A 21,822-nucleotide genomic window follows, 5' to 3' on the forward strand; every position below is an offset into this window, starting at 1 on the left:
TCTCCCGTCTGGTCAGTTCATCGGAGAACCTGCTAGATGAAGTGTGGGATGAAATGCTGGATCTGTTTAACCACAAAGAGGAACATAACGATGGAGCCACGTTTAATCTGGCCCTCTAGCATGTCAGGCGGCAGCATGGGTGGTATGTCCTCCAGGGCCTTTGAAGAGGGCCGATTTAGTGAACAGATTTGGATCATTACACAAGAAAGAACACTTCATAAGTACCGAAGTGAGTTGGAGAAATGACGGTTAATGATGTTGACAGCAATTCACCTCTGCCGAATTACAGAAAGATTTGACTCAACTTGCCTTCTTTAATGAGCATCACTCTGGAAAGGTAATGGGCCAGCAGTGAGACGAGGAGAAAGGGCAAGGAGGGGAGACAATGTAGAAAAAAGTGAGGAATTTCTTTTAATCCTTTATTCAAGGCCTTCCACCACAGCCTGTGGTTGCAGCTGGGCAGTTAGGATGTTGAGTAACCAGTCTTTATAATGTTTTTTAAGTGGAGCAGCGTTTCTATTCAGTTTAAAAGTTTCCTTTGGAGTGTCATAAAAACTGTGATCCTGTTTTTCAATAGTCTACTTTTGACACCTGGAAAAGAGTATAAGTGTTTCTGATCATTGGTACCTATGCAACAGTAATTAATTTAGATTTAATAAGCAACACAACCCTTTAACACTGGAGGTGTAGCTCCAGCTCTGACGCTACTTTGCAACATTATGCAAAACTTTATGAACTTAAATCTGCTTTTCTCCACATCAGAATCAATTAGAATTACGTTAACAACAGTTGAAAAGTTGTGGTAGTTCAAGAGCAGGGGCGGAGCTACAGGGGAGTAAGGGGGGGCAGCTATCCTCCATGTAAAAAAAGCTATGTCTTACCCCCTCCAATTTTTAAGTTAATATTAGTATTATTACTGACAAAGATTAAGAAATCTAAACAAGCTTCTTTAAGAATTAGTAACACCACCTCAGCCAAAATAATGAAAACTAATAAAAAGTGTTTGAATAAGTTTGAAAAGTGTCTTTCATTTTTAATGGCTTTCCACTTTGCTGGTCTCATTTTTCCACCTTTCCAAAGTCTTCACCACTTTTTAAGAGTATGTGTTCTTTGCTGTCACCGTTGACAGCTCCTTGTGCCATCCAAGGCATATTTACATTAAACGTGGGGTCATCTGACCCCACAAGACAGCACGCTGAACTTTTCTTTTCAAGGATTTTTTATCTTTACTGATGTCTGTTTCAGACATAAAATCCTGTCCACCTTCATGACTATAAGAGTAGGGTAATCTGGACCCCATAAGACAGCATGAGGGTTAAAAGGGTTAATTTTCATGTTTTGGGTATTTTAATAGCAAACTGTTATCTTGGAATATTATTTTAAGACTTTTTTTTTTTTCATTTAAGTCCTGTGTCTTGTCCAGTAGTAAAGGTCAAACTTTTCACCAAACTCCTTAACTTTGTCTTTACTTTACTCCATGTGTGGGAGGGCTCATTAAGTCAGTGCAGGATCTCAAAAGTTTGCTATCGATGAGAGAGTTGGGAAGAACAGTGCTACATATGAAAGGACGAGTGAGATACTATTATATTTAAAGCAACATATCTGCACAAGTGCCCACACTGATGTTTTTGGTGTTTTTAGCATGTTCTTGTGGCATTTTTCTTACGATGGAGGACATATCTAAAGAAAATTAAACCTAAAATTACATTTCTTAGTTCATATTAATGTTAATCAAGAGCAGATGAAAAAATGCAATTGAAAAAAATAATGTATTTTGTGACTTAGATAATTCACTGGGTGGGCCACAAGCTTCCTTCTCCACTCCATTCTGATGCATCAATTCAAATAGATGTACGTTTTCATTTTCCTCTTCTGAGCTAGCTTCAATTCCTTGCTATTTTCTTCCACCGGTGATGTTAGGTTGGGGGTGTGAGGGGCTGTAAGCCACAATAGAGCGGGTAAACAGATGGATGGTGATGGGAAGTGGGGATGGGGTTGCTCCGAACCAAGTTTCTTGGAGGCAAATTACTAAAGAACTACAGCCACTCTGCAGAAACTATTTCTCAGAATAAGGCAGTTATTATATATTTTCTTTCTAAGCGGGCTAAATGGTATAATAATTATTAAAAACACTAGGAACACTTTTGAAAGAGATTAAAACATGATTGGAGTGGGACTTGTTAAGAGAACGTAAAACCGCTTAACAGTTTATGAAAATACACTCAATTATCTTATGTAATGTGTATTTAAATTTTGACTTTTCTAATCCTATTTATAGGTGTGTGTTTTATTAATCCAAAAATATATTTTTTTTAGTCTGTTGCAATATAATATAACAGGTAATAAGTGTACTTTATTGTAAAGTGTCCAACACCTTGTCAGTGTTTCTATCATAATGTATAGTTTGTTCATCCATACGTATCTGTTGTTCATGATACGTTTTGATGCATGTTGTTTAAATGTCATGCTGCTTGGATCAAAAGAGCCCATTTACATTCCTAAAAGAACAAGGACGCTGATTCAGGCCTGCAGCTAGTTTGCTATTTCTAATCCCGCATGTTTATGTGCAAGTTTGTGACAAAAACCTCAACTGACAGTGTGACAGTTGATTTGCAGTTCTATTTTTTTTACTTGCTTTCAACTGTCATCCAATCAAAGTAATATATCTGTCGATGTCTTTAAGTGTCTGGCGCTGAATGATAAATATGTACATCCAAACTGGGATTCAGTGCCAATTATTCATCGACAGAGATGTCACCAAGAATGTAACATTTGAATTAAAATGATGGCATTCAGTATCAAACCGCCTTGTGGGGTGACATGTCCTATTATCTCATTTTTCTGTGTAAGACAGGACAAAAACAACAATGAAGAGCGCATGAACCATCCCAAAGGTCAAATCAATAGTTTTGTTGTTTGTCAGATTTTCTTTTATTCCTCTATCTGGCACACTTCCGTGTCACTAGTGGATCCTATTAATAGGTTTCTTTGAAAATATGTCACTCAATGCGTTTTCATTCATATTTAAGGAACACTGAGCTACTTAAGTTGAGATAAGCTATGAGGAAAATGAAATGAGAGGATTTGTTTTATGTTTCGGCCCTCGTGAAATCAGGCCAGAGCCTTCCTGATATGTCTACCACAAGTGAAACCCATGCACGGTGATTGGTCCGAGTCGGTTTGAGTCACGTTTTTAGACTAAGTACAGTAAACCAATCATTAGTGAGCTTGTTCCGGCTTGTTCGAAGGAATCTGTCAATCAAATGTTCGAGATGTGGCCAACGGGCACCACATGCTTTTACTGAGGCATCTGATTGGTCAGTTTATAACTTGATTAACTTGCGATAAAGAAAAAAACATCTTTATTAGGTTTAGAAAGAGGATGTTAAGAAGGAAAATAAAAATGACTGAGTAATAACCATCTATGTCGCAATAGAAGTCTATGGGATTTTGACTTAGAACCAGCAGATACTTCCTTTTTGGGGAGGGGAGGGTTTAGCTGTCCAATGATTCTACAGTCAATGGGGCCAACCTATAACATCATAACAGTAATCCCAGCTCTGTCCGCTGCTATATCTTTATTCTTTATTCTAGTTAGAGTCTGTAGCAAAGACTATGTTATTTTCAAAGGAAGTTTTGAAATTATTATGGGATGGCCACAGGACCTATAGCTCGGTAGCCATTTTGTGTCAAAGTGGGAAATTGAGCATTTTTAACATTTTCTCACAATATAGACGGAAAAAAAATGTTTGAGCAATCTTCACAAAATTTCACACACATGCCACCAGGTTAAGACTACAACCACAACGGAAATTTTGTTGACTTTTGACATCAGGAAGAAGCCGCCATCTTGAATTTTCTAAAAGAAAAATTCTACTTTTGTATCAGCAACAAATTTGAACTCATCCTATTTTGATCTATTGCTAACTCCTGGAGCATAATTGGGAAGTGCTTGAGAAAAAAAAATGTCAGAATTAGAAGTTGAAGATTTTGATCGGCATTTGCATGCGGTGTCCCTGTATTTTCCTCATTTTTTACCTAAAAATTAATTCCTGGAGTCGTTGCCTCAAGATGAGTGAAATGATATTATATATGAACATTTTAGGAATGTAGCCGTAGTAAAAAAAAAAAAAAAAAATGTAATGGGTGCTATGGCGATAAAAGCCATCATTTGGAAAAAGAAAAAAATGTCTTTTTTTTTCTTCAAGAACTTGTCATTTGCAGCTCTAAGCTGGGAGACTGGATGGCTCAGTTGGCTGGATGTAGGACTGGTTCGCTTCCCAGAGTGCACAATGAGCTTAATCCAATGTGTGTCCGTATGCAAGACCCTTCACACCGCAGCCTAAACTATATAGCCTTGAGGGGAGCCAGTCCTGGGTGTCCCTGTGCCGGTCCCCAGCCTGGATAAAGTACAGGGTTGCATCAGGAAGGACAAAACTGTCTGCCAAACCACCTGTGCGAATCAGTGAAATCTGATTCGCTGTGCCTAAAGGTAGTCAACAACAGCTTTAACGAGTCTGGCAAAGGCAGAAAGGGAGATTGAAGGGCCTGCGGGCCATACAACGCCGCCTGCAGCTTTACTTCTAGTTTTGTTTACTACTTAATCTGTGAATGAATTTCAGCACCTTTAAACCATAAGGATTAAAAGTATAGAGTAAAGCACTAAAATTGACAAGAACTCTTGTCTAATTACTATTTATCCACTTGTAACTCATTCTAAATTACATACTTATCTTTTTGAAACACTGGTAAGCAAAATTCTGTTTGTGTGTGTACGTGCGTGTGTCATTTCTAAGGCGCTGCTGTACCTGACACTCAGTGAGCCACTTAATAATATGCTCCAAAGGCGGCTAATTATACCACAATAAAGGCTTGATGAAAGCAATACGGCAGGCTGCTGAATGAGTGATGGCACCCCTAGACTGCTCTACTTGTAACGTCATCACAAACTGTTGTTTATCCACTAAAGGTCATCATGTTTGGCTTTATGTAAAAACCTGTCCACAAAAAGTCATTTTTCAGTCCTTTTTGGAGGTAATTCAAAAAGCCCCCCCCTGAAAAAAAGCTAGGATATCCCTATTAAGAATTACACTTGTAATGTTTGTAGGGTTGGAATTTGTTACATGTGTCGTTGCATTTTCCCCGGAAGAGCACAGATTTGTCAGCGGGAAAGAACCGAAAGTTAGACCCCTCACTGGGCTTCCAGATTTCATCCTGCTCCTACAAATGTTCCAGGCAGGCTGATGTTGTCTAGTTATGAGGTTTTGTACAGAAAAGAGGCAGGAACGTAGCTGACACATTCCACCCCAGGGCCTGGGGAGGGGGTAGATGGGTAATCTGACATCGGGCGAGCCCGAGCACCAGCAGCAGCAGCAGCAGCGGCGCGCGGCATCAACATCAGCGCTAGACTGCTTTCGAAACTTTTTAATTAGCACTAATTACCTTTGCAGGAAAATGTTGAGGCTTGAAAGGATTTGTGTCAGCAAGTGGGAGATCAAAGATTGTGGTGCTGTGCATTTTAATCTGAACACTGAGGGGTAATAGGTAGCGGTTTGTGCGTTAGAGAGGGTTAGAGGGGGAAAATCCTCCCAGGTGGTCTGAGAGTAGTCTGTCTCCAGTAATGCTGTCTACCCATCACACCACAGGTCCTGTCGCATTTCAAAATTCTCCGCTAATACATAGAAATGAACTTGAGTTTTTGTCTGGCTGAATTGAATCACGGCTGTCTTATTGCTTTTCTCATTTTCCCCTCTACCTGCATTCCTCAGCATCTGCACGTGCACACGCTCGGGAGTTTGTGCGCACCGCCTGATCAGACTGACAGGCTTTTCATAGAGGTGGTTTTTAATGCATGCCTGGACATCACTGTGGCAGGGTCATCCATCAGACATCAAGACAACATCGATCATTTGCCATGAAGAGAGCGCGGAGTAGTGATTATTTGCTATTAGGTGGATGCTGAAGCATACAAATGGCTGGCAGTTGACAGTTGAACTGAGTCTAGCGTAATGCGAGTTGGCTCCCCCTCTCAGGGAAATGTTGACAAGCACTGAGCCTGAACACTGTAATGACAGAGTGCACAAACAGACAGTGAACTCGGATTCTTTCTCCAACATCACAGCCTCTGTCATTTGGGGCCTTTTTAATTTAATGGCAAGAATTTTACAAAGCATATTTTTTCAAATCAAAGATTTCCAAAATATATTTAAATTTCCCCAACATGTGAATATCATTAGCTGATTGAGCCTTCGAAGGTAATTTTACAGCTTTATATCACCAGCATTAGCTTGTATTGGAGGCGTGTGCTCGTTTGTGTCGCATTGATGTGCTCACTGACTCAGATGCCATAAGAGAATTGATTTTCAGCTCCCGTTCACTGAGAGAGGAGGGTGTTTGTCATGAAAATAGACAACCAATCTTTCAGCGCAAACATTCACAAGACACATGGCCGTACAGTGAGCACAGTCCAGGGGCTGTAAGGAGGGAATTATTGCACAGCTTGTGATGTATTTTCCAGCAATATGGATTATGATTTCCAACTGTTGGACAAGGTAAAGAGCTGACACTCTGTCTGGTAATTTGACAAGAACCCGGTTAAATCTGAAAAAAAAAATCGACATCTACACTTCTACAATGATCTGTCTGTATCTGTTTCTATATGAGGTCAAAGGTCGCTATTTCCAGAAGAGCCTCAGAAGTTTATCATCTATAGACAAATATATCTTGAAATAATCTCTGATATCACCCAGTAGATTCTGCATGGCCACAAAGAAGAGTGAAGTGGGAGGGGCACTTTGATCAAAGTTTGCTCCGCCCACTTCATAGAGGACAAAAATTTGAATCTCTGTTTAATCCACAATTGTTCAACCCATCTGCCAGTTACAAAATAAAAAATCAATTGTAGAGGTTAATCGGTTCCTCATCAATTTTAACCTCCAAGTGAAATTTTTACGTATATAGACAACCAGCGAAGTCGCCGCACACTGTAAAATAACTTTTGCCACTCAGCCAATCTTTATTTTTTCATTGATTAAATCATGAACATCAAAACATCTGAGACAACATGAGCAGCAAGGTGAGACAACAAGACCGCACTTTAAACGTGTTTTGCACTATAATGCTTTTTACCCATGTCTTGGGACAACACAAGACTATGATAGTACAGACATTACAAACATTTTTTGACTGTAAATTCCCATAGCCAGTGAATGCAACAGGACAAAGATACCACCCTCATTGATTTTCATTTTGTGTAAGCCCTTCCCGCATGCATCAGAATGGGACCCTGTTTCAAATATGAAAATTTCACATTCAAGACCGGAAAAAAAAAGAGTTGAGATTGAAAAAAAGATTTTTAACTGACACAGAAATTTTTAGTTTTGACAGTTAAAAACAGAAATTTTGAAGCTGAAAATAATTAAGTTTATATCCGAATTGCAGAAAGTTTCAGCCATTTTATTTTTATTTTTTAGCCATGCACCAATATTTCCGCTTGAATTTTTCAAGTTGTTTTATTTGGGTTTTAAATCTTATTGGCCTCAAAATGGTTCCATAGAATTGCACACGTGTACCCATCTGCATTGACTTTTCATTGGAAACGGTCTCTCAAACGCGTGTTTCTGAGCCTGGTATGAACATAACATAAAGTTTATTTGTCAACTCAGCTCAGCTCAGTCTGAATTAAACAAGTGAACCCTGGTCGGTCCAGTTCATCCTGCAGATAGGGGTTCTCTGTGGATTGAGAAATAGAAAATTATGTCAGCTCTGTAGGTTATAAATAACAAAGAAAAAGAGCCCTGAAAAGATTGATTAAATGTTTGAAAATATCTGAATGTTTTGTAGTAAAATTTAGAGGTATGATTGCCGTTTTTTGGTCGAAGATACTGTTCCAAATATTTTTCATTTGGTTTGCTCCACTATTTTTCAAATAGTGCAAAGTAGATGAATTTCTATATTTTAATACCTGTCTCCAAACTATTCAAACTAATTTCACAAGACTATATTAGTATAAAAGCATGCTAAACTTCACTTAGATTAGTATTCCTCTTAACATGAATATCTTTGGAATGATTTAACATAGGCTAGGAAAACTCTAGCAGGAATACATGGCATGTTAACTTGAGCAATTAAGGTCCATGTTAAGATCTTCTTGGTGCGTGATGGGAGTGTTACCCGCCGCGCAGCCTTCCATGTCATTCTTCAATGTGAAATAACCAACTGTCTTCTACCTCTCTGTTAGGTCATTGCTAGAGCTTAATTTTCATCCCAGGACAAACTGGGGTCAAGCAAGGCTTATGAGGTTGAAAGTGACAGGAATGTCTGTCAAGTCCTTATCCCTCTGTCGGGGTTGGCCCAGGGTCATTAATCAGAGAGGGATTTGAGGTGCAAAGGGAAGCACGAGGGCAGGTATACGCTGACCTCGGTACAGTGGCTTTGATTTGTCAGTTTTTGGCTCTGTGTGTGTGTGTTTGAGCGGAGTGCTGTGTTTAAATTGATAGGATCAGGCTTGTCTTATTCACAGAGCTCTCAGCCCCTCTGCCAGCACTAATGACATTGAGAGGGAGAATATTAACCTCACACACTCAGCAGGAACGTCCACGGGGGTAGTCTATAACTCAGACAGTGTACGATTCACGGTGGCATTATCACTCACAGAGCCGGCTTTACGGGTTCGTCTGACACTCTGTGATGTCGACATTTTTAGAATCTGCTCTCACATCATTATCCCTAATAGAGTTCAATAATGAGCAGAATTATTCAACTTTTTAATCACAACAAACCGCCAATTCTGTGTCTTTGATGCCTTCTCTGTTGATATTGCTACTGAACATATTTTTGTTTAGCAAATGATGTAACCGTCTGCGGAGTAAAATCTGACGTACCATAATCAATTGAACTTTTTTTATAAAAATGTTGACGGTTTAACACATATCAGGAGCAAGCATGGAGCAAAATTCAAAACCGATTAGAGTGAACCCACCTAAAAAGGGAGATTTGCTGGCGGCGCCGAGCGCACTCTAATGATTTGCATTGCCATTAATAGTAATTTGCAGCTGCCTGGGAGGAGACATGTAATCCCCTTTCCATGTGTGAATTGACATGCATTCATAAAAGGCTACGTGTGTCCTGGATGTGTGATCTTTAAATGACTGCCACCTGAGGCCTGGTAATGCACAGACAGGGTGTGCTGTCTACATGTGAACAAAACCCGGGCCGAGAAGGGAGATCTGTGGATTAGATGGACTCACATAATGACGTTCTAATTCAAATGTGTGTGGTGTGTGCGCAGACATACAAAGGCCTCTCACTGTAGCTGGAGGGGAAAGGAGCTGGATCAGACCTGATCAGAGCTTTGTGGAGTTTGTGGGAGGGATGCATGAAGGGTTACAGGGCATACTTTCTGTGCAGATAATGTCATTTCATTTAAGCTAATTCTGATAGTGTTTTGATGTTTTATTTTGAGATTTATGGGTGACTGTTTAAATAATTTGTACATTTTTTTACTACAGTCAGAATAGAAGAAATGATTATTATTACTGTAAGCAAGCATGACCAGGAGCCAGGAGTCTTCTTCTGCTTTTATTTGTTTGTGAAAGCATGGAGAAAGTCATGGTTTATGACAATTTTTTACCTACTAATAGCATAAAAAATATTGGTGTCTGTATTTTAGCCTGAAAACTGATGAAAATTTGATTTTTGGTGTTTCCAAGAGGTAAAAATAATACAATATGTTACTAGCATAGCAAATTGATGCTTGATTAGCTTCGTGAAACATAGGAGGAATCTAGTATATTAGCGCAATATGAACAATTGTTAAGATAAACATAGCATAAAGAATATGCTAACAAGTCAACTCTTTTTATCACTTCAAACCACTCAATTTCTGAAATGTTCCTTTGGAACGAATCTGCCAAGCCCAATGTAAGACTTTTTCTTCTTCTGCATTGCTATTAATCACAAATACTGATACAGACAGCGCCCTCTAAAGGTTGTTGCTATATCTTAAAAAAAACAACAACACATATAAGTCACATTTGAGTACAAGTTGCACTCCTGTGCAAACAATTAAAAAAAACATATTTAATGACTCTCATTAATGTTTTTTTTTTTTTTTTTTTTTTCTCTTAGTTTACAGACTCGAATGCAAATGACACCTTTCAGCTCCTGTTCCTAACATGCAGATTCAACTAAACTGGTTTTATGAAAATGCTATGAAAATCAACAAATACACTTGTAAAAAGCTCTAACTGTGTGCCACTCCGCTGAAAAGATTTACCAAAACAAATCCTACACTCAAGGATAGTGAGGCCCATTTCTTTTAACCATGCATATTGCCACCGTATCTTGACAGGCAATCTGTAGTGAGTCCATTATGCACATCATTATGTGCATATGAAGACCATCCTGGTCCTAGTATTGGTCAATTCATCAGACATTTATCTGCTGCCCTCTGCACAGAATGACAGTCTGCCAGTCATTCTGCAGCTCTGGACCTTCATGCATGCATTTTTTAAAAGTGAAATCTAGAAGAGCACATCAGTCATTAGCAGACGCAACCCCCCTGCTACCACAATAAAAGTATTGCTTGAATATTTTAGAGAGTTGCAATCTTAGAAGTTAGCTAACCTCTAGGATTGCAACTTTCTGACTTATTCAAGCTACACTTTTATTAAGGTATCAGGGGTCCAATGCCTTACAAATATATATCACCTCTTTGTTTCCAAAGTACACCCGTTTGGAACAATTTTGGCAACAATTCCAAACACGGCTGCAAAAGCAAGGGTGTATAACGCTCTTAAAAGAGACAAAACTGCTGTTCTTAATTTTTCATTTGTTGCCTGCGGATATCCGACATGACACCGGTGCACACCACTGGCAGGAGTGACTGACGTTTTAGCCAATAATGGTCGCGAGTTTTCTTCCCTCTGTTGTCAGCAGTGGTTTATCAATCACCATGTCGGCTTCAGTATTAGTTTATTGATCTCCCAATGTCAGTGTCTCCTCTTCAGTGTCCTTGTCTGCCGTCTCACATCCTCCCCTCCTTCCTGTGCTGAGTTTCTATCCCAGCTAAAAATGACTCTATCTAGCCTCTGTACTCAGTAGACTGGATATTTGCAGATAATGGCGGTTTCGGCACGTACACGCACTGCTTAGGCAAGCTCCGATGCACATACACTGATGCACACAGTTATGTGTGATGAATAATGGTGGGCTTACACAGGCTAAGTGGTAGTCAAAGCGTAAAGACACCCCATGTGAAGTATTAGCTCTGACAATGAGGCTGATCATAATTATCTTAACAAGGAGAAGATTCATTGCCTCACCTCGTTAAAGCTGCAGCTTCTTTGTCTTCCTCTTTTGCTCGGTAGTGGGTTGGGAAAAGGCCATTTAAAAAAACAGTAGTTAAAAACTTATTTTAAAATAAAAATTAAATCTGTTTGTAAAGAATGTAAAAAATTTATATAAATATATATATGTGTGTGTACATACATGTATATTTACAGGTACATATATATATATGTGTGTGTGTGTTTTTATATATATATATAAATATACTTGCATATTCATATATATATATGTTTATATATAAATATACTTACATATTCATGTATATATATATATATATATATATATATATATATATGAAGGAATAGATAAGTATATGTTTGTAAGTATGTGTATATATATATATATATATGTGTGTGTGTACATACATGTATATTTACAGGTACATATATGTATATATATATAAATATGTACATGTTTATTTATATATATACATATATGTTTATATATAGCCCTGCGACAGACTGGCGACCTGTCCAGGGTGAACCCCGCCTTCGCCCATCAGCAGCCGGGTTAGGCTCTGGCACCCCCGCGACCCCGAAAGGGACAAAGCGGTCAGGAAGATGGATGGATGTTTATATATAAATATACTTACATATTAATGTATATATATATATATATATATATATATATATATATATATATATGAAAGAATAGATACGTATATGTTTGTAGGTATACATATATATGTACATACATGTATATTTACAGGTACATATATATATATAAATATATATATATATATGTTTTGCCTCTTTTTGTTATTTACTGAGCATCTGTAGCCTCAAGTCAACTTTGGACGGAAGGTACTTTTGCTGCAATGCCTAAACTTTGTTACTTCTTCCAGCAGCAAATTTAAACAAGAAAGCTTATACAAAGTAATGAAACCAGCGATGGAAGTCTGCAGAGGGAGCACAAAAGCTGGAATGTATTAGAAGTTCAATCCCTGCACTGTAGCTAATGCTGGATGGGACTTAGAGGCTCTCCCCTGGCTGTGAATTTAACTGATTAAATCAGCCAGTGCACGCAGTGGTGGTGACATGAAAACAACAATTAATAAGGCTCCCTCCTGAGCCATGCGGCTCCCTTTAACCGAGCAGCTAATAACATAACCCACAGGACTGCAGCCCATCATACAGACAAACACACACACACACATTCAAATGTACGCATACACAGGTGGCTGCAGTTTGTTTGCAGCCTTTTGTTCACAGTAAATGAAATAATGCCTTTTCGAAGTGCTGGAGGATCGTGCTTAGCTTCAGATAAGCAAAGATTATTCTGGCAGATTAATGGCGTGATGCTCTGAATTCCCTGTCAGTGACATATTAGCAGTAATGAGTACATATATAAATTGTTGTTTTTATTAAATAGCTTAGTCACATTTATTCAGTGCTATTTCAGATAACTTTGCATTTTAGATTATTTTTAGATTTTAGATTATTTTTTTAGGGACCCCTTGAATTTATTTCCAGCTATGAAAAAAACTTCAATGAATAGCACTTGACATTCAATACAGTAGTTGTTTACCATTTGGCATTTCCTTTCATGGGTTGCCACAGCGAATCAGCGTTCACCAATTCGCACATTTGGTTTGGCAGAGATTTTTACGCGCGGTGCCCATCCTGATACAACCATGTATGTTATTCGGGCTAGGGACCGGCACAGGGAGACCCTGACTTGGTCCCTCTTGCTGCTACATAGTTAGACAGCAGCGTGAAGGGTCTCAAGGACCTACATTGAATGAAGCTCATCACACCCCCTGAGAAACAAACCCAGGTTTAACATGCACCAGTCCTACATGCATCACTATCAATATTAATATCCCCGGGTTGAACTCTGTTGGGCATAAAAGAACAGAGTTTTAACCCAATAAACCTGAGACATTGTGTTAATTTTTATGTTTATGACTGTATGAATAGAACTAATATCCTTACTACTGGTTTTACTAGAGTTAAAACATTTTTCTGTTGGTTTAGGAAAGCAAAAATGCATAAAACTATTCATTAAGTGTTGACATCAGTAGCTAGCAGTATCTGGGCACCTGGTGGTCATTCTGGTCACTATAAACCATAACCAAACTACATTCAACCAATTAGATTATGCACAAAAACTCAAGGCAGACTTGTCAATTTTAAAAGTTAAATATCAAAGACAGCCAAAGTCAAGTCTTATTGAAATACTGAGGCTAGACCTCACCAGAACTTTGCACAACCAAATGAAACCAAAATTGACTAAAATGAAAAACCAATGAAGAGAAGAAATTTAAAGACGACAATTATTTTATAATTCTATGTGATATTAATAGATTTGCAAAGTTAGTGCTGCTTTTTGTTGTGGGTAAGCAGATTAACTCTATATAGCCATCCTATTTAAAACATGGATTTCGGAAATCCTTATCTTATTAGTATGATCAAAACTTTCCTGAGAAATGTGTATATTTTGGTTCATGTTTTCTGTCCTGTCATTCATCATCATTCCACTAGGGGCAGTAGATTTTCAAAATGGCTGCTTCCATTAAACACTTGGCTAGAAAAGTTTTGCTAACCTTTAAAAATTTGGGGTTAGATTGAATTCTTTATTTTTATTCATTTTTTAAATGACTGTTGTATTGAAAAAATGAAAAATTGTCGATAACTAATTATGTGTCATACAATGCACCATTTAAAAAAAATGTTTTGATCAAATTTGAGACAGTAGGTAAATAAGGTGTTTTTGTTAATATTTTTGCAATAACATTGTTGTAGGCAAAAACTTTAGAAAATCTCTCAATTAATCTAAATTTAATTTTGAGAAATTATATAGATTTATTTTTTGCATTTCACCAAATGGTTTAAAAACATCTGGAATTTTCTGTCAATTCGATGATGTAGTGGGCTTTACAATGTTAAAGTTGTGTGCCCAACTATGCAGACAGGACTTCTGACTGAAAACTCAACGAAATCGCTTCAGTTTAGGCTCAGTCAGGTTACTGCCTGAACACTGTCCTGTTTAAATATCAATGAATTCCACCAGGACCCTTTAAACACGGCATGTTGACAGTGTGAGTGTTCGATGACACCCTAAAAGGAATCTGTTTCATCCTAGTAGCTCGTATGACTTGAACTTTAGGGCCCCAACTTCTACCACCACCTTCTGTCAGTTTTATGTCTTGTCCTAATGTGAATAAATGTATGGGAGTAAAAAAGCTAAGATGACCCCTCACCTCTTTAAGATGTGCCACAAAAAAGGAGTTGAAAGTAAAAAAAAAGCTTTAACGACAACCCCTTTCGTGCATCACTAGAAAAAAAAAACTTTCCCCTCCATTCCATCTGTGATTGCAAGTGTATTCCGGTGCCTCTGTGAAAATGATGGATGACAAGTTAAATTTGTGTCTGGGGAGTGAAGGTGAACTGTGACAGAGTGATTTGTCTTGGGAATGGAGGGTTAGGGTCAGGCGAAACTGGGCGCCTCAAGGCACAGGACATTGACAAATTCATCCTGCTTGCCGCATTTCTGAAGCCTTTTGTTTTGAATCCTGGCTACTCACAAGTGACCCCCATCCTTCATCCTGCCAGCCACTGAAGGATGCCTCACCATGCCAGGGGAGCTCAGCACCACTAATTCTTGTCATTCACTTCCCTGACAGGCCCAGACCCCAACTCTCCTGGTGTATGAAAGAGAAAGACTGAAATATTTATTTCTGCACAATAACAGCTGACCAGATTTCAGAGCCATAACAGTTTTCTCCTTTCCTTATCATTACAGGTCACTGGCAGGCCTCAAAATGTTCACTGAGCTGGAAGAACTGGTCGTGGATAACAATCTGCTTGGAAATGACCTCCAGTTGCCCAGGTTACCCAACCTTCACACCCTCACACTTAATAAGAACCAAATATCCTTTTGAGAAATCACTCCGGTCTGGATAGGTCGTAAATTCCAGAGTTATAAATTACATGCATCGGTTGAGAATTTATAGGTTTTTTTTACTTAAGGCTTTTGTTGTGGTAGCAGTACAATACTCTGTTGTCTCTTATAGAGCCACATTTCTGCACTGTGAGCTGCAAAAGAGAGTAAAGGAACTTGGCTTTTGCACAACTACTCACAACTGGTTTTTGAACCACAGGGACCTCTAGTGGAATGTGATTCAACAGTCAACATAACAAATCTGTTTCCTTTTCAGAGTACGAAAGGATTAAGAAAAAAAAAGTGTTTTATTAGTTTTAGATAAAAAAAATGAATATATATATTTTCCAGTTTGTGTTATAAACATCTGATGGAATCCAAGCATTTAATTTTCTTCCATTGATGCAGGGTATGTTTTCTGAACAGTCCTGCTTTTCTTCTTTGCAGCAGTGTAAACATCTCAAAAAAACCAGAGCATGCACACTTGCTGCAAATTTAATCCGGGGATTTTTCGCGACACTGCTTATGATCAGTCAGAGAAGTGTGAACTTCCTCTCCGAGCCTCAGAACAGGATCGGCAATGTGTCCTGTTTTCCTTTGGTTATGCAGATCCTGCTGGGTAACGATGCTCACACATACACACTCGCTCACTTCTAGAGTCAACATGAAAACTGGGACTCCTTGAAGTGTGCATCTGGGACTGTGTGCTGAGTTTGGTTGTGAAGTGGTCGGCACATGCTAATAGGCCAATTATGTACATCCTGCAGTGGCACGGTGCCATTTTAAAGCTCGAGCACCGCATTAGTGCAGTTGTATTTTGACACTTTGGGGCTCAATTTTCCAAGCGAATGTATTAGTGATGAATGCGCCTGCTTAGGGGCTGTTTGTTTTTTCCACATTTTCGCTAAAGTTTTCCACAGCATAGCTCCGAGAGGCACGGACTGTTTGAACCACAGGGCATCCATCATTTTGTCACTGCTCTGCGCCCGGCCACCTAGGAAATGAAAGAGATTGAGAGAGAGTGAGTGCAGGAGCCAAATTGTGTCAGTGCCATATGCCAAAGCTTGCACCTTAAATTGCCCTTCTGTCTGCCCAGCCTCACAAAGCCACTGACTAGCCTCTTTGAGCACCTCGGTAAATTTGACAGTGATGTGTTTTAGTGTAGACAGGCTCGGGAGGGGCTGTGTGGGTAGTAAATGCTAATGTAATTAACAGCACTAGGTCCTTGACATCCGCCCTTTGACACCTGACTGATATCGAAGCCCTGCTGGAACACTTGGCTGATGTGACCCCGTCTCTCAAGTACCTTAGCCTGCTGGGGAACGAGGCCTGCCCTAACCAGCTGGTTAGCCCGGATAAGGATGAGGACGACTACCAGAGATACAGGTTGGTTGTTATGGAGCAATCTAAAATAAACATTATCCCACGATGGGGTACGGTCGAGTACTTAAGAGGAAAACATGTCTTAGATTTGTTTCTCAAATTCTGTATTTCATAACCAGACTGTGGATTCGACCACATCTCCCTAAAAGCTTTGTCAGCTGCCCTCCACGCCCACCCCCCACTCTCCAGTTTGCAAAATGGATTTCATGTGTGACTAGTCACCACCACAAATGAGTGTTTACTATCCTGCCTTACCAGAGCAGATGATGCATTAAACATCAAGCTAGGCCTCAAGCCTTTGCAATATGACCACCATTTGTCAGGGTCCTTTACATGAAATGCGATAAAAGGCGAAAAGCATACTCTCTTTTGTCTGTTTTAGCCATAAGTGCTTGTTTCTGACTCTGCGTCTCCTATTAATCATTTACCACCCGCGCCTTTCTTGAATAATCTTGCGTCTCTCTTTGTGCCCCCCCCCCAATCCCCCTCTCCTCACATCCTTATCTAACTGGTGAGGAAAGCTGTTCTGTTTTGACTGACATTGTCTACAGTCCTGTAATGTAATATTCATTATGTGTCACATAGTAAAACATCAATTTGAGCGTGATGCAGATTTCATGTCTGACAAGACTAGGCTGTATGCAGGTCGTGACAGTACTGGCCTTGGGCAATAAATACCCAGCCCAGCGCCTCAGGAGCTCTTAGTCTCTCAAGTGAAATACTCTGGTACGCCGCATCGGTGCCCCAATTAGTGCAGTGACATAGAAATATAGTATTCTTTCACACAGCGTTGTCATGTGTGGAGCTAGGTTCAATGTCCCATACTTGGAGAACTCAGTAGCTGTTTGCATCCTGCAAGAATTTATTTTATTTTTTTAAATATCAGAAAAAAAGACACTGAATTGTCCTAAAAATGCGACTTAATGTGCCGTTCATCCAGTTTCCATTTCATCTTCTGTGATCTAGGAAGATAAATAAACTTTTTATTGACAATCTGACCTCCTAACCTTTGGTGCGTTGTCAGTTTGTACAATCTGCTGTCATGGCTGATCAAAGAGCAGCCCAAATTTTACCAAGAATTTGCTTCAACAAAAACATTTTTTTTACTTATTTCATAAATAGATGATTAAATGTGTTTGGATTTTTAAAAAGACAATAAAATTGGTGTTGATTTCAAAAGTGAGACCAGATTATGAAAACTATGCAAAACTATGAAATGAAATAACTAAGTAGGGATTATATGAATTTGTTTCCTCTCATTCCTTTTTAAGCAATAAATCAAGTTCTACTTTTTAAGTTTATAATCACTATATTTAAAGAATCAAATGTGACTTAAGAGTGTTTTAGTGTTTGTTTTTTTATTCAATCAAGTATTCCCTTATTTTTGTAATGAGTTTATTTTTTTCATTTATCTTCTATAATAAGTCCCTGAAATTCCAATCAATCAATCAAAAAAGAGAAATTCAAGTTATTTCCTAATTAACTATTTATTAAATATGATTGATAATCAGTCAATTTCTCAGTAAAAAATCTTCCAAGTCTCACTCCAATCATTTTGATCAGTGGTAAGAGCGATTCCACTCATCTTTTAATATGATTTTCCTGTTTTAAACCAAAATTCAATGACCTGTGTTGTTTCCTAGGACATAGTTTCTGCAGAGCAGCACTAGTTCATTAGAAATCCACATCTGAGTTGTGGGCGGGGCTGTCAGTATGAAGTAAGCCCCCCCCACCACCTGTCATCCTTCCGCTTACACACTTTCCTGCTAGCTTACAGCCCCTCACAACCCAAACCTAGCGTTACCAGTGCAACTAAAATATAGTAGCTTCAGTTCTGATCCACACATCAGCTCACATGAGGGGAAAAAATGTTTAAGTTTATGCGTCACAACTTTTTCCAACAGCATTTTTCTTCGTCTGCTCCAGATTCACAACAATGTGAACAAAGAAATACTTAGAAATGTAATTTTCTGTTTTATTTTCTTTGTATTTTTCCTCCACCATTAGAAAAATGTTACAAGGACATCTTAAAAAAAGCAATAGGTTTTTAAAACTTAGTTTCTTAATATTATAAACATTCAGTTATTATATGAATATTTCTACTAATATTTGTATATGTGTATAATGATTACCAGGTGTATAAGTAATATTTTGGCTTTACTCAATACATTCTCACCAAAGAAAAAAACTAAACTAGCCTTTCCTACTTCTTGCCTGGGACCCGCCCTCCAACCTACCCCCCATGCCTCCCTTTCTTTTTCATCCTCCCTGTGTGGTTGGAGTTGAATCATTAATATCCTCACTGGCTGACAGAGCCTTGTCATCCGCTCTGACCCTGTGATGGTAGGTTACCTATGGAGAAAAACCTCTCTGCATGTCTCCCAAGGGCATCTTCACATTTCATCATGGAAACACACTGAACAAAGTCCTTTTACATGGAGGGAGGCAGGGAATGGGAATGGGTCCTCATGGATTTAAGTGGTTATCTCATCAGGAATAAAAAAATGCTATTTAAGTTTTTCTATTTTATTAAAATATTAGAAATCTAATTAGGAAGTATTGTTTCACTTAGCCAATTAACAATAATCCAATTTTGTGTCTATTGAAAATTAATTGGCATGTCCCCCTTGTTTTTTTCCCTAATTTGCACTGAGATATTTTCTGTCCGGTGTCAGTCTAAATCTGATCCCTGCTACCCTCCTTATTATCCCCAGGTGTTGAAACCTTGCCATCTTCCCTCATCGCCATCGCCATCATCAATTTGTCACAGCTCTCTGCGTGCAGGTCGTGTCCGTGCCCGCGTCCACCCCCCCTCCCCGTCCTTTGTCACCCTCCACTTAGACGCCGCATGCGCGTTCCTCTGGGCTCCCAGCTTCAGCCCTGACATACTGGGTCTTCTTACTATGGCTGCCAGTGAAAGAATCTGTTATCATCTTTGTATTCCAGCCATTATCTTTTGACGTTTCTCTCCCTCCCAGTGAAAGACAGAGTGTGTCTGAAGGCTTAAAGAGATATCTCTGATGCCTCTAGAATGACAGCTCTGGCAGGCAGGTTGTATCTTCTCGTGTACTATTTATAAGGCATACTTTTTTCTTATCAGCTTTGAAGGTTATTAGATGTGAGGAAATATCACCATTAAAACTGCATCACGCTTTAATCGAGGTAAACATGGATGCTTTTCAAGTTTCACTGATGTGCACATTTACATATTAGAATTTGTGTTGGGGTGATTAGTCATTTTCTTCCCTAAAATCTCAGTTTTTGTGTGGAATCAACCTCCAAACTGACTTTTTTTTTGTCGTCCGTGTCTCACAGGTACTTTGTTCTTTACAAGTTGCCCCAGTTGAAGTTTTTGGACACCAGGAAAGTAACTAAAACGGAACTGATGGAGGCACGAGCGAGGGGGGCGTTCATGAAAGTGGTCAAGCCCAAATCAGAAGCTGTAAGTCTTTTTTTTTTTTTTTCCTAAAAAACTTTTAGAAGCTGTAGTCCCTCTGAAGTATTGAGTAGGTTTGCCACATCCATTCTCTTTTCCATTCAGCTCCATTATCCCTTCTTTCTTCATGTGCATGCTTGCCTGTCAGTCTTCTTTTACAATAGTCCTCGTGGTGTGGGCCTTTGAAAGGAATCAGGTTTTTTTTTTCTGCAGCTTTAAACGTTTGTGCATGTTTTCTCCTAATGTGTGTGTGCGTGTAAGCGCCATGACCACAGCTTGACCTGATTTTGTATGCATGAGCCCAGATCAAAGACGACGGCCGGCTGTCCAGTCGCACTCGTGTTGCTTGGTGTGACGTGGCTGGTGATTGGAGTGACAGCTCGTGTACACGCTGCACACTATCGCTTCATTATCTTAAGTCTGTGCATTTATTGGCCTGTCTCTTGTTTTAGGCTAAACCAATTAGAGTTTGAGAGGTTCATCTGTCAAACCACTTCAACCTTTTGTTTTGCACTAATTAAAATTTTATAAATGAAAAGGTTTGGAATGTCAAATGTTTGGGCCATTCAGGCTTTTTTTTTACCTTGAAATATTCATAGATAGGCCTTCCAAAATAATTTAGAAGTACTATATCTTTTGGACTTTAGGGAATACCATCAATGATTGGTCTGTTTTCAAACTTGATAAAAATGGAAAAAACTGTAAGGGGCATCGAGTGAGACAAGAGTTAGTCAGTTACCCTGAATTTACACTGGTCTGTCTGCAGTGCGTCTCCGTTGTGTCGCAAGGACCAAAACCATATAAAGTTTTATTTTTCTGCAAAATTTTAATTATTGGTTCTCTGGCTTTTTGCCGCAAACTTGACACATTAATGGACTGGTAGACCTCCTGCTTGGATGGAGGAGATGTAAACATTCCAATTGATTAATGAACATTCCAACCCGGTCGCAGTAAAATGCGTACATATGCCACGACTTTGCACTCTGAAATACCGTGTATAATATACGCCAAACACGCTTTTTGCGTGCATATGATACGCAATGGTAGAGAATAGGTTGCGGCGGCGTACAATATACACGCTTTTTAGGTTTCGTTTTGATCACGTGGTCAGAAATCCTCCGGCTCTTTTCTAAATGACGTTGTTCCTGGTTAAGGTTAGGATTACGGTTATGGTTAGGGTTAGAAAAGCAAATTGTTCGTTTGTGGGGCTGTCTGTGATGCTCACGCCTCCACCAGGGGACGTGTCAAACGTGGAAAACAGACTTTAACACGTTTAGGACCGCGCGTATTATATGCACGCAAAAACCGGTTTTGGCGTATATTATACACGGTATTTCCCAAATCGTGGCATATGTACGCATTTTACTGAGACTGGGCTCAACATTCAGTTTTTTGTGTCAACGCAACACAACAGAGACACACTGCAGACGGACCAGGAGAAACCAACCTTCAGACTTTATCTGCGTTCACAGTAATTCTAGAACTTGGCAGTAATACCCTACACGTTAGCCGCATTAGCGTATTAGCGTACAATACCTGTAGCTCCCAACATTGTTTGCAAGATGTAAAAAAAAGAGAGTGATACTGCTAAAACAAACATTATTGTGAAATGCTGACTCCCAACCTTGTTAGTAACCCACAAAAAAAAAAAAACACGGCTACACATTAGCCATGTTAGAAGTGCTAGCCGCGTTAGCGTATTTACAATATTTTGAACTCTCTACCTCATTTGCAACATATAAAAAAACAGATATCATTAAAACAAACATTAC

At 39.1% G+C, this 21,822-nt stretch overlaps 1 protein-coding gene across 1 annotated transcript in view; it reads left to right on the plus strand.

Moving 5' to 3' along the window:
* lrmda (leucine rich melanocyte differentiation associated) overlaps positions 1-21,822 on the plus strand; it is a 247,379-nt gene that overhangs the window by 146,080 nt on the left and 79,477 nt on the right. The window contains exons 3-5 of the mRNA XM_024297434.2: positions 15,094-15,220; positions 16,478-16,617; positions 19,930-20,056. Coding sequence (XP_024153202.1) covers positions 15,094-15,220; positions 16,478-16,617; positions 19,930-20,056 — 394 coding nt within the window. The remainder of the gene's footprint in view (positions 1-15,093; positions 15,221-16,477; positions 16,618-19,929; positions 20,057-21,822) is intronic.

This window comes from Oryzias melastigma, linkage group LG15, assembly GCF_002922805.2.
Source record: "Oryzias melastigma strain HK-1 linkage group LG15, ASM292280v2, whole genome shotgun sequence".
In the NCBI taxonomy this organism is placed as follows: domain Eukaryota; kingdom Metazoa; phylum Chordata; class Actinopteri; order Beloniformes; family Adrianichthyidae; genus Oryzias; species Oryzias melastigma.